General features: G+C 32.7%; 1 protein-coding gene across 1 annotated transcript; it reads left to right on the forward strand.

Annotated features, from left to right (window-relative positions):
- Positions 1 to 1,424: 1,424 nt before the first annotated feature.
- Positions 1,425 to 5,127, forward strand: LOC107854920. Its single transcript, XM_016699916.2, has 2 exons — positions 1,425 to 1,694; positions 1,800 to 5,127. Exons 1-2 carry the CDS (start codon positions 1,425 to 1,427, stop codon positions 2,235 to 2,237), a joined length of 708 nt encoding a protein of 235 aa, XP_016555402.1. The 3' UTR covers positions 2,238 to 5,127.
- The last annotated feature ends 7,568 nt before the right edge of the window (positions 5,128 to 12,695 follow it).

Here is a 12,695-nt window from a genome sequence, read left to right on the forward strand (position 1 = left end):
CAAGCTTACTGTAGTTCTTAGCCTCCAGCTGCGATTTTCACATCAAATTGCAGCAACTCTCATCGATCTTCATCTTCGTTTGATTCCTTGCTCACCTCAATTTTCCTCCGTTCCTCTCAATTTGGAAAATCCCCAATTTTATCTCAATTGGAAAAATCCCCAATTTCATCTCAACTTTTTCTCTAATTCTCTCAAATTGGCAAAATTACCTTGTGTATTTTGTGTCATCTACCTTATTCATGACTTCTACTTCAACGACAACTCAAAATTCCTCTTCACCAACCCTCGATTCAAATAACCCTTTGTACATGTATCCATCGGCGAACATCGGATCTGCCCTAATTTCGGAGATTTTTGATGGAACTGGTTATCGGTCATAGAGACGCGGTGTTCTTAGAGCTCTTTCTGTGAAAAACAAAATTGGCTTTATCAATGGAACAATTGCCAAGCCAACATCAAATTCACAGTCGATTACACAATGGGAACAATATGACGATATGGTTACCTCATGGATTCTGAATTCCCTATCCAAAGACTTAGGAGATAGTTTACAATATGTCAACAATGCCCAGGCATTGTGGAAGGAGATGGAGGACCAATTCGACCAAGCAAATGATGTAAAACTATCTCAACTTCAATAGGAAATTAGCGAGCTCCCGCAGGGAAATCTGGATATCACTGGTTATTACACAAAGATTAGGCAACTTTGGGAAGAACTCAACTCTCTAGACACCAACTCACAGTGCACCTGTTCATGTGATTGTGTGGGAAAAACAAAAATGCATAAGGCTGAGCAAGACAGGAAGCTTATTCAATTTCTGATGGGGCTAAACGAAGTTTATACTATTGTAAGAGGTAGTATTTTGATGATGAATCCGTTGCCCGCTATGGAAAAAGCCTTCTCTATATTGGTCCAAGAGGAAAAGCAGCGCGAAGTCAGACCAACTACTTCTCGCTTGATTTTAGGATCTACTTCTCTTAGTGTAACCTCTGGAAAAAATGCCTTTAGAACTAATTACTCTCACAACAAACACACCAGTGGTCTCAATGTATATAAAGGTCATTCTACTCCGCCTCCCTACAAAAACACTTACAAAGCTACCTACCCCTTTCAAGATGTCAATAGAGCAAATCTACTCTGTGATTACTGTAAGAAGAGTGGACACACAGAGGCAAAATGTTACAAACTCCATGGTTTGCCCCCAAATTTTAAGTTCACAAAGGTAAAAAATTCAGCTGCAGCAGCAACTGTTCATGGTGGTTATGGAGAGGTGATAGACGATGGGTCTGCAATGAAATTTTGCAGTACTAGTCAAGAAGCTCATAGCATCACTAAGGAATAGTATGGTCATCTTGTGAAATTACTGTCAAACGCCTAAGTGCAGGGGATATCTGAAACTTCTAAGGAGACTCTGGATACCATCATGAGCGGAGCTGTGAACTTTGCAGGTATTTTGGCTTGTCACTCCTCTATAAATGAGATTGGTAACCTGTTATGTGGTTGTTTGAACTTAACTACTAAATCATGGATCGTAGATTCCGAGGCCTCAAACCATATGAACTTTAACAAGAAATTGCTTAAGAATATTAGGTCTCTACCCTTTCCCTTTCTAGTTACACTACCAAATGGCTATAGAGTAAAGGTAACTGAAATTGGGGATGCTTGTTTAAGTTCAACACCGACTTTGTACAAGGTATTATTCGTGCTTAGTTTTAAATTCAATTTGATTTCAGTGCATTATCTCACTTCACACCTCAGTGGTGTAGTTAGTTTCAATAACGTCTCATGTTTCATGCAGGGCCCTTCACTGAAAAGCCCTCTGGTGATTGGTAGAGCAAGGAATGGACTCTATTTTCTATGCTCAAAGTGCCACCATGGTCCTTGTTTTTCATCACCAATTTCTGCTGGTTCTATTTTCACTCCTCCTGATTTTCTTTTGCTGCATGTTCTATATAAACAAGCTCTCTATTCACCTACTTCATCTGTAAATTTGGTAATTCTGAGTAATAAAAAAGCTTGTTCTAACAATGAGATTTCACAGTGTTCTGTTAATCATTTCAATTCTGTTGATTCTGGTTCATCATACATATCTCATGATTCTAATGTAGATCACCTGTGGCATAATAAGTTAGGACATGTACCATCCCAGTTGCATTCTCACCTAAACAACCTTTCACCTGCACAATTTGCCCCATGGCTAGGCAAACAAGATTGCTCTTTCCATCCTAGACCATAAGTATCTCATCACAACCTTTTGCCCTTCTCCACATAGACTTGTGGGGTCACTATCACACACCGACTTATGAAAACTATAAGTACTTCATCACCATAATTGATGACCACGGTAGAGCAATTTGGATACAATTACTCAGTTGCAAGAGTAATACTTTGGCAACAATAAAAACCTTCATAACACTGATAGAAAGCTAGTTTCAAACCCACATTAAGGACATTATAACTAACAATGGGCTGGAATTTGTCAATAAATAAACCATACCTTTTCTTGAAACCAAAGGGATAATACATCAAAAGACTTGTCCATACACACTACAATAAAATGGTGTAGTATAGAGAAAGCACAAGTATTTACTTGAAACTGCCAGGGCATTACTATATCAGTCCAAGCTTCCAATAAGATATTAGGAGAAGTGTATTCTCACAGCGACTTACCTAATAAACAGACTACCATCCACAACTATTCAAAATAAAACACCCTTTGACGTCCTATATTCCAGGCAACCTACTTATTCACATTTAAGATCCTTTGGACGTTTGTGTTTTCCCAGTACACTCAAAAGTCATAAAGAGAAATTTAAACCTCGGTCCACCCCCCATGTGTTTATTGGATACCCCTTCAACACAAAAGGTTACAAAGTCCTTAATCTACATACTAAACAAGTGCACATTTTAAGAGATGTACTATTTTATGAGTCTGTATTTCCCTTTGCTCTTTCATAGCCTGATGCTAGTTTTCCTTCTGTGTTGAGGCACCTTAATTCTAATCCACAATTTTATTTCACAAGAAATAACTTGGATAATGATGTGTTGAACAAACCACCCTAGTTTCTATATAGATTCCACTACTGATTCTAACTCATCTGAGCATTCTACGCCACATACTGCCACTAGTGATCTCAATCATTTATCTCATGATGTTACCACTTCATCACCTGAATAGGACACTAAACTATCTTAACCTGACAGTCCTACCTTACAAGATTTATATCCAACTTTTGCACTCAAACGAACCAGTAGGATACACTCGGTACCACCTTATCTTAGTGAATACAGATATACATTACCAAACCTTCAACCACAAGCATCACAAACAAATAGTACCACTGGTCAATACTTTTCACTCACTAATTTTGATCCTGATAGTCAGCAATTAGTGAAAATCATCACTCATGAATGTGAAGTGAACTCTTATGAAGAGACAGTCTCAAGCCTTGCCTGGCAAACAGCTATGACACTTAAATTTGAGGCAGTATATGCTAACAATACTTGTAGTTTAGTTCATATCCCTGCAGGAAAGAGAACTATAGGTTGTAAATGTGTCTACAAAATCAAACACAAGGTATATAGGACAGTGAAAAGACTCAAGGCAAGACTTGTGGTAAAGGGGTACACTCAACAAGCTAGTATTGACTATACTGAAACCTTTTCTCTAGTAGTTAAGATGACTACAGTTAGAAGAATAATCAGTCCAGCTATCAAGAAAGGTTGGGATCTGTTTCAGTTAGATGTAAACAATGCATTTTTACATGGAAATTTGAATGAAGAACTATACATGGGTCTGCAGGTGGATGATAAAATACTTGTGTGCAAGTTAAACAAGTCGTTGTATGGACTAAAATGAGCTAGTAGACAATGGTATGAGAAATTAACAAAAGCATTATGTTCAAGGGGATATTCACATTTAAGTAGTGATTATTCACTGTTTTCCAGAAGCATGGATCTGTTACAGTTTTTGTTGCTGTATATGTAGATGATGTGATATTAACAGGAAATAATTTGGAAGAGATGACATCTCTAAAATCATTTCTACATGAACAATTCAAAATAAAAGACTTGGAAAAACTTCACTACTTCCTAGGCTTGGAAGTCCTATATAAAACAGATGGAGTGTTGATTTCACAAAAAGTTCACTACAGACTTGATAAGAGAGTTTGACTATTCCCATTATAGTGCAATAACTTCCCCACTGGATCCTATCATCAAACTGAAAGCAGATCAAGGAACCCCACTATTAGATCTAACATATTACAGAAAGTTAGTGGGAAAGTTAAATTTTATCACAAGTACTCGATTGGATATTGCATATAGTGTACAACATTTAAGACAGTTCCTACAGGCAACTAAAGAACCTCAACTGAAGGCAGCCTTCCATGTACTGAGATATTTGAAGAATGAACCCAACATGGGGATCTTTTCGTCCAAAGAACCAACTTATACTATCACTGCTTACTGTGATTCTGATTGGGCAATATCCTCTAATTCCAGATTATCAGTAAATGGGTACCTAGTGATAATGGGTGATTTTCCCATCAGTTGGAAATCCAAAAAGCAAACCACTATCTCACTATCTTCAGCAAAAGCAGAGTATAAAGCAATAAGGAAGGTGGTGAGAGAGTTAGTTTGGCTTGAAAGACTGCTTCATGAACTAGGAAAAGCCCCTTCTTTACCTATCTTAGTCTTTTGTGATAGTAAGGCAGCCATTCAAATTGCAAGAAACCCGGTGTTCCATGAAAGAACCAAGCACATAGAGATGGACTGTCACTTTGTTCGAGACACGATTCAACAAGGGCTTGTGACGCTCCTCACACCTCAACTCTTGATCAATTAGCAGATATTCTGACAAAAGCACTCACAAGTCCTAAACATTCATCTGTATTACACAAATTGTCTGGAAGCATCTCCCTTCCAACTTGAGAGGGGGTGTCAAGATTGGTTAGTTAGTCTTAAATTATAAATATCTGTACATTATTAGTTAGTGAGTTAGTTAATAATGATCCAGCTGTCACTTTAGTGGACCAACTAAATACCTTCTTTTTCTCTTCCTTGTACTATGTATATAAGCTGTTGAGTTGAGTAATGGAAGTTACAATTTTTTCATTTGCCAAATCTGGTCTTCTCCATTTTTCTCTCTCTCAAGCTTTCCTCTCCAATGGAGTTTTCTTCTCGAAAGCTCATTGTTCTAACATGACAAATTCACAAATAAGGCATTGAAAGATTGCTATTTAACATGTAAATTAGCAAAAAATACAAAATGTATAATGTTTAGTCGTTTCATAATCAACTTTAGACCTACGTAATTGAATTTGAAATTGAGTAAAGTCATAAATTTTAGTACGACTAACAAATCAAATTTCAATTAAATATCTTTGACATAATCCTTGTTCTAATTGAATTTCAAATATTTAATTCTAAAGTTAGAACTGACAATTCCAACGTAAAACTGAAGATTTTCAACAAAAATGCTAACAAACTCAAGGGCAACTCCTCCCAAGTTTGACATTTTCAGCCATAATGGAACTTGAAAAAATCTAGTGCAATAATAAGTGGGGAAAAGTTTCCTATAAAGGATCATAATTGTACAAGTGATTACTATTTACCTTAATGTCTCATGCATAGAGTTATACTCATGGGCTTTGGTACTTTGCCCCTCTCTGCAACACAATCATAGCTACAACAAGACTTTGGTATTGTCATACATGATTCCATAGCTTTTTTTCACTTCAATCATTTCATGATTCTCATTCCAAGATGCCCCAATGCAAAAAAGAAAGTTTCATTTTTCCCTTTCTCTTTATTGTTTTTTTCCTTGAGAAAAGCAATCAATTATGACTTTTGGACCTTCATGTTTAAGCTTTTCACTTTACAGCACTTTCAGCTTGCACTTACACTATAATAAAGTTGAATATAATTGATCTTTTTTTTTTTCTCAAGAGTTATTTTCTATTTCAGAATAGAGGGTTGGGGCATTAAGGGTGTGTTCTGGAGGGTGAAAATGTTTTCTAAGAAGATAAATAGGTTACTTACTTATTCTTTTTGTGTTGGATAAATAAGAAAATATTATTTTAAAGGTATTAAGGGACGGGGTTATAGGGGAAGATAAAGCATGTTGGAGGGTGGAGAATACACAATCAATTTAAAATGTCATTTGTAAAAGTGTTTTCTTACAAAAAAAAAAAAAAATATTCTTCACAAATTTGACAATGGAACATAGAAAAATTTTAAAACATTTTTGTACAAAAATTTTACTCTGTAAAAACACACCCTAAATTGGTGTCCTTTTTTCTCTTAATCAGAATAATATTGGCAATATATTATAGCTTACTAGAAAAAATAAAAACAAAAACAAAAACAAAGATAAAAATAAAAATAAAAATAAAAATAAAAACATAAACATATGTTGGTGGAAAATAATAAATAGTACTCTACTAACTTTACTTTTATATATTTTTTTTATATAGAAGAGCCATAACTAGGACGATAAAGGGCAAATTTGTCAATTAACAAAAAGTCTAGCTTAAACTTATTGTACACCATGCAAAAAATGTGAAATTTCAAACAAAAAAAATTCATGTTCCAGAAAATTCTAATGACTACGATTTGAAAAGTTTTAAAAAATCAAGTGACATCTTAAAAAAGCAGGGCCCATTATTTTTCTTCCAAAGGTTATTGAAAGTTTCTTTTCTTAAAGTTTTTCTTATGTAATAGTTTCAGAATTCATGATCATACACTTTTTTTTTTCTTATTTATTTGAATAATATACTTGAATCAAATGAAAAGAATCATTTTAAATTTAAAGAAAAATTATATTTGAAGTTTGTTCCATTTAAATATTTTTTTAATTTTGATATTCAGACAAACTTTCTCTCCTCTTATTCCAAACCATGGAATAAACATTGTGAAGTTTTTTCATGTATCTTGAATTCGATGTCTAATCAAAGTTATATAAATTGAAATATTGGGAGACGTAATTTATTAGTGGATATGTAAATACTCACATATGTTTCCATAAATGATAAAAAAATAAAATTAATTTTGGCCACACATTTAATTGCATAAAGTAGTTACTACTATATTATAGTAAAATAATTAAAAAAATACTCATAATTATTGAATAGATATGCATCCATCATACACAATAAACAAATCCCTCCATAATTTCAAAACTTCACTTGATACATATCATTACAAAGATTTACAATACATGTAAATTATGATAACATAATTACCTGCTAATCATCTGTTAAAATTATTTTAAACAACTTATTTAAAATGTAATATTAATTACCTCATGTTAAATTACTACAATATATATCATGTTAAATTTTGTTAATTCTTTAGATTCTCTTTATTTGAGGTAGTAAATTTCCTCATCAGATAGATAAACCATTTTAAAAGAAATTTCTCGCTTACTATATTAAATTAATCTCCTATTTTTGACGTATATAAGACAAGACATAAAAACAATCTTTTAACATTCTGATTCATTAAAATTTTCATCCATGTCTTTATTTCCGTTTGTTAAGCACACATGAAATGAATCTAAATCTATTTAAAATCAATTTATGTATGAATTAGTATTCTTTATTCCTTCGTATGATTCTATAAAAAAATGTTAATAAATAGATATTTATAGTTTTAATTTATTCTTTTTTTAAAAAAATAAAGTAGAACATTAAAATTAGTTGTTTAATATAAGAGAAGGGAAAAGACATCGTTTCCATCCCAAACTATACCCGAAAAGTTGAAGCCACACCTAAACTATACTAGTGACCTATTACACACCTAACCTATAAAAAAGTGAAACTATTTACACACTGTCAGGCTACCACCACTTGCATGTGGTGTAGTGTTTTACACGCGTTGCCACGTCAGCAACACGTCAGTAAAAAGTATCATTTTTTTATAGTTTAAGTGTGTAATAGGTCACTTATATAGTTTAGGTGTGGATTCGACTTTTCGACTATAGTTTGGGGTGGAAACGATGCTTTTTCCCTTAATGTTTTTAGTCGTTTACTTTTGTTATTTAATATGCTGGACGCGCCTAAAATAAGTGTAACACAGGCGCCTTAGAATAGGGGTCGCGGGGAGGTAATAATATCACTTTTATATAATTAAAGTGTGTAATAGGTCACTTATATAATTTAGGTGTGACTTAGACATTTCTTGTATAGTATGGGATAGAAATGATGCCTTTTCCCTATAAGAGAATGTGTTTGATCTGACATTAAAATAAACACTAGAGTGTATGATATTTTAATGTTAATTATGAAAACTTAAATAATTTGTAAGATATCATTCAATTTTATAAAAATAAGAAGTCATATTTTATTATATAATTTGATTTCTACTTATACTTTCTATCGTGTTTATTTAAAAATATTAATAATTATTTTTTTAAAATTAATTAAATAACTATAAATATATTTAAAATTATACGACCCTTCATTATCTAGTAAATAATATAATGTGCGTGTAAATTATGGAAAACGCTCACCTTATCCAATAAAGAATAGGAATAAAGACTCCCCCCTCCATGTCATTGTACTCGATCCATAGTAATTAGCAATTGATAGTTTTACAAAATTAATCTTATTAATTTACTTTAATAGTTTAAATTCAATAATTAATATTTTAAGTAATTATTAAATAATAGAGTAATATCAAAAGAAATATAAATTTATCTTGACTTATTAAAATAAATAATAAAATAATTATTTTTGATATTATAATTGAGTAAAATAAAACGGAGGGAGTAATATATCAATTCTAAGGAGTACGTGTACTGTTCTAATATATAATAGTACCAATCATGTTTATAAAAAAAAATAAAAAATTCTAGGAGTACGTACAAAAAGGGGTTCTGTTATAGTGAATATTCCCTCAATTTTCATTTTACTTTTTTTCTTTGATAAATAAACATTGTATTTATATACCAAGTAAGGAATTACAGCTCTATTATTAAGTGAGCAATCAACTGATACATCCTCTTGAGCTCAGTCTACTCATATCAACTAAATCATTGAGACATCTATGTATCAGGAAGCACCATGGTAACAATTTTACTTATTTAATTTATGAAATCAATAGGAATTTTTCATTTTTCTTCGAATACATAAAGTATATTAAGATTTTTAAAGCATAATCAATAAGGTTAATTTAGTAAAATAAATCTTTAATAAATATATTCTTAAGAGATGTGTCAAATTAATATAGATCAAGTAAAATGAAAAGGAAAATATATAATTAGCGCACATTTACTACCTTCATCATTAGTGAATGGACCAATCACTAATACTCATTGATTGCAAGAGCTAATTAAACAAATTATTCTAAACACAAACATTTGGGAACTGTTTCACCAAATCTTCTGATGCATAATTATGCTGCTCCTAAAGAAACAAATATTCACAGATGTTAACACCTTTATATATATTGTTTTCCTCTTTAGACTGCAAACTAAGTCACATTTTTCCTCTCCTTTTGGGGTATTAAATTGGACAAGATAATAGATATTGACAACACAATTTTGACCGAATTATATTTAATTAAATTTGCATTTAGGATTTTAGGATGAAATTAACATGACATAATATTATGTTCATATCAAATATCTTTATAGAAATAATAAGAAAATTTATTTAATATATCAGCCATCTCTAGCGATTAATTCTGATAATTTCCCTCATCTCTCTCCCTCTAAACATATTGAGCGTACGTCCAATACAAATTTAACATTCCCTAACAAAGATGAAGCCCCTTATCAAGGCAAATATGCTAACTTACTGAAACCTATAAACATCTCCTCCCAAAGATTCCGTCAAAATCATCTGTAGAACCCATTCAAATTAAGAAGCTTTCTTATATTGATAGGGTTCCAAGAGTGGTGTGGACTGAAGAAGAAGTTGATAGAATGAATGTCTTGAAAAATTTACCATATGCAACAATTGGTAAATTTTTATATGGTTGGCCAAAAATTGATGATTTACGAATGCAACTTAATGTGAAAGGTGGATGTAACATTGATTTTTTAAGGAATAGGCATATCTTGTTAAGATTTGGTAGGTTTGAGGACTTTGTCAATGTAATGTCGAAAAGTGTATATTACATTAATGCTAATGTTGGTTATTCATACCAAATGAGACCTTTAATTTATCATACTAAGTTAAGAATGGAGGAGGAAACAACTCAGGCAGTGACCTGAATGATTACTTTCTTTGTTAAAGAGTCCCTATTTTTCCTTGCGTCTGTAGTTAGCAAGCCAATTAAATTGGATATGGCTACGGTGAACAAAATCCAACCTAGTTGTGCTAAGGTAAAGGTGCAGGTGGATTTACTGGCAAGTTTTCCTGAATTTGTGGAAATGGAGATTGTTAACCCTACTACAAAGGTTTCAAGGATAGAAAAGGTGAAGATCCAATATGATTATATGCCCAAATATTATCAAAAGTATACGCTACAGGAAAATAATTAGCAGGATTGTAGATTGTTGCATCCTGAACTAAAAAAAGCCTATGATGATCAAAATGCAAATGAGAACAAAGATGAAGATAAAGTGGAACAAATATGGGGTACAAAAGAAGACATCAATGTCATCAACAATAGCAGCAGTAGAATCCCACTAGAAAGAGATTTATTAATAAAGTATATTTAAGTGAGAAAGCTATTACTCCTAGCAAGGATAAAAAATAGTGAGAATTCCTTTGGAGCACCTGCAGAAGAAACACAAGAGCTATTAAATGTTGATAATAATAATCTTACTTCAACAGTAAATGCAAAGCAGGATAATATGAATAAAGAGGAAGGGAGACAATAGATATCAACAAAAGATTGGGTTTTCAAGACATTTCCTTGGCATGGTAATTATAAAAATACTGGTGATGGGGACAGAGCAGCTCCTGCAATTAATGAAAAAATAATCCAGTCAAGAGAAGATTCTTTAGTCAATAAAATGCAAATTGAGAGAGAGGAAGAACGGAAAGAAGATCTTGTCACTGAAGATGTTGGTTCAAATAATCAAGAAACTCACAAGTTATTACCAGACAACAGTAACACAGGTGTAAATGTGGAAGAAAATCAAAGTTCTACCAACGACAATGTCCAGGCATCCCAGATAGAGAAAATGGGTATTGGGGCGGTCCCTATACCAGTATCTTCCGAGAAGCTACAAAGTTGGAATATTGAAAATCCAAATGAAGTGCTTCAAAACATACTTACACACAATGTTCAAACTACAATGGAAAAACTAAGGCAAATAGAAGGTGGGGGAGGTCACTCAAGTGTTGGTGTTGAAGATATCTGTGAAACAGTTGATTTATCTCCTTAAACTATAGAATCAGTTAAGTCTACAAAGAAAGAAAAGAACCAGATAAATGGTGACATCTCACAGCCTAGTAGAGTCCTGCCAAAGAGAAATATGGTGTCACAGTATAGTAAAAGATTATGAAAGCTTTAATGTGGAACATTAGCTCAGTAAAGTCCAAAAAGACTTTTCAAAGGGTGAAAATGCTTCATAATTTTAACAAGTTTGAATTTGTTACTATTACGGAACCTTTTTAACATATAAGAACCATTCATCGATACAGAAGCATATTGAGGATGCCATTGGTATTTCATAATTTGAATGGTAAAATATGATTTTTTGTTAATTATGGATTGAATGCTACAGTTATCAGCAACACAGAATAAACTCTCTCAATTCTACTGTACAATATGTCTTTGGACATCAAAATTTTAGTTTCTAGTGTGTATGCTAAATGGGATAGAGAGCAGAGATTGATTTTATGGGATGAGATCATGAATTTATAAATTAGGCTGAATACACCAAGGCTTGTAGGGGGATTTTAATGTTGTGATGAACACGTCATAAAAACTGGCGGTAATCCAGCAAGTGTTGCAGAAATGAAGGATTTCAGAACTTGTTTTGAAAGTAGTGACCTACTTCATATCCCCTTTAGAGGAAGTCCTTATACATGGTGGAATGGGAGAGCTGAAATGGATTGTATCTTTGAAAGGCGGGATAGAATTATCTCAAATTTAGAGTTCCAGAATCTGTTTTCTAATATTGATGTGGAGCACTTGGCCAGGGATGGATCAACCATGCCACTTTGTTATGTTTTTGTGAGAATAGGGCTATCAGAGCTATGAAACCTTTCAGATTTCTGAAATTTTGGATAGAACATGAAATACTTAAGGAGGTAGTGAAAATGAGTTGGGATGATAGAAGATCAGAAAACCCTTTCCTTGATTTTAAAATAAAGATAAAGCAAGTTTAAAAAGCTTTGTCTCTGTGGAGTAAAGAGGTATATGGAGCTATATTTCAGCAGCTGGTAATTAGGGAAGAAATAGAAAAAATTAAAGAAAAATTATTTGAAGATAGTCCTACTCCAAAAAATATAGTGGTGATTTAGCGAGCCAAGGCAGAATACACTAAATACTTGAATTTAGAAGAGAGTTACTAGCAACAAAAGGCTGGATATGATTGGTTTCAGAGTGGAGATAGAAATACTAAATTTTTTCACAGCATTGTTAAAGAAAGGAGAAACAGACTAAAAGTGAGTAGAATTTTAAATAAACAGGGGAGTTGGCTGGAGGATAAGAAGCCGATAGTAGATAAAACAGTTTCATTTTATCACAAACAGTTTACTCAAGATAGGGACACTGACTGCTCATTACTGTA

This window comes from Capsicum annuum, chromosome 1 (assembly GCF_002878395.1).
Source record: "Capsicum annuum cultivar UCD-10X-F1 chromosome 1, UCD10Xv1.1, whole genome shotgun sequence".
Classification (NCBI taxonomy): domain Eukaryota; kingdom Viridiplantae; phylum Streptophyta; class Magnoliopsida; order Solanales; family Solanaceae; genus Capsicum; species Capsicum annuum.

Excerpts from the sequence above, each read along its gene's own strand:
- LOC107854920 (XM_016699916.2), top strand. The coding sequence starts at position 1,425 with ATGAGCGGAGCTGTGAACTTTGCAGGTATTTTGGCTTGTCACTCCTCT. Across the intron at positions 1,695-1,799 it reads CAACACCGACTTTGTACAAG|GGCCCTTCACTGAAAAGCCC; the intron begins GTATTATTCGTG and ends TGTTTCATGCAG.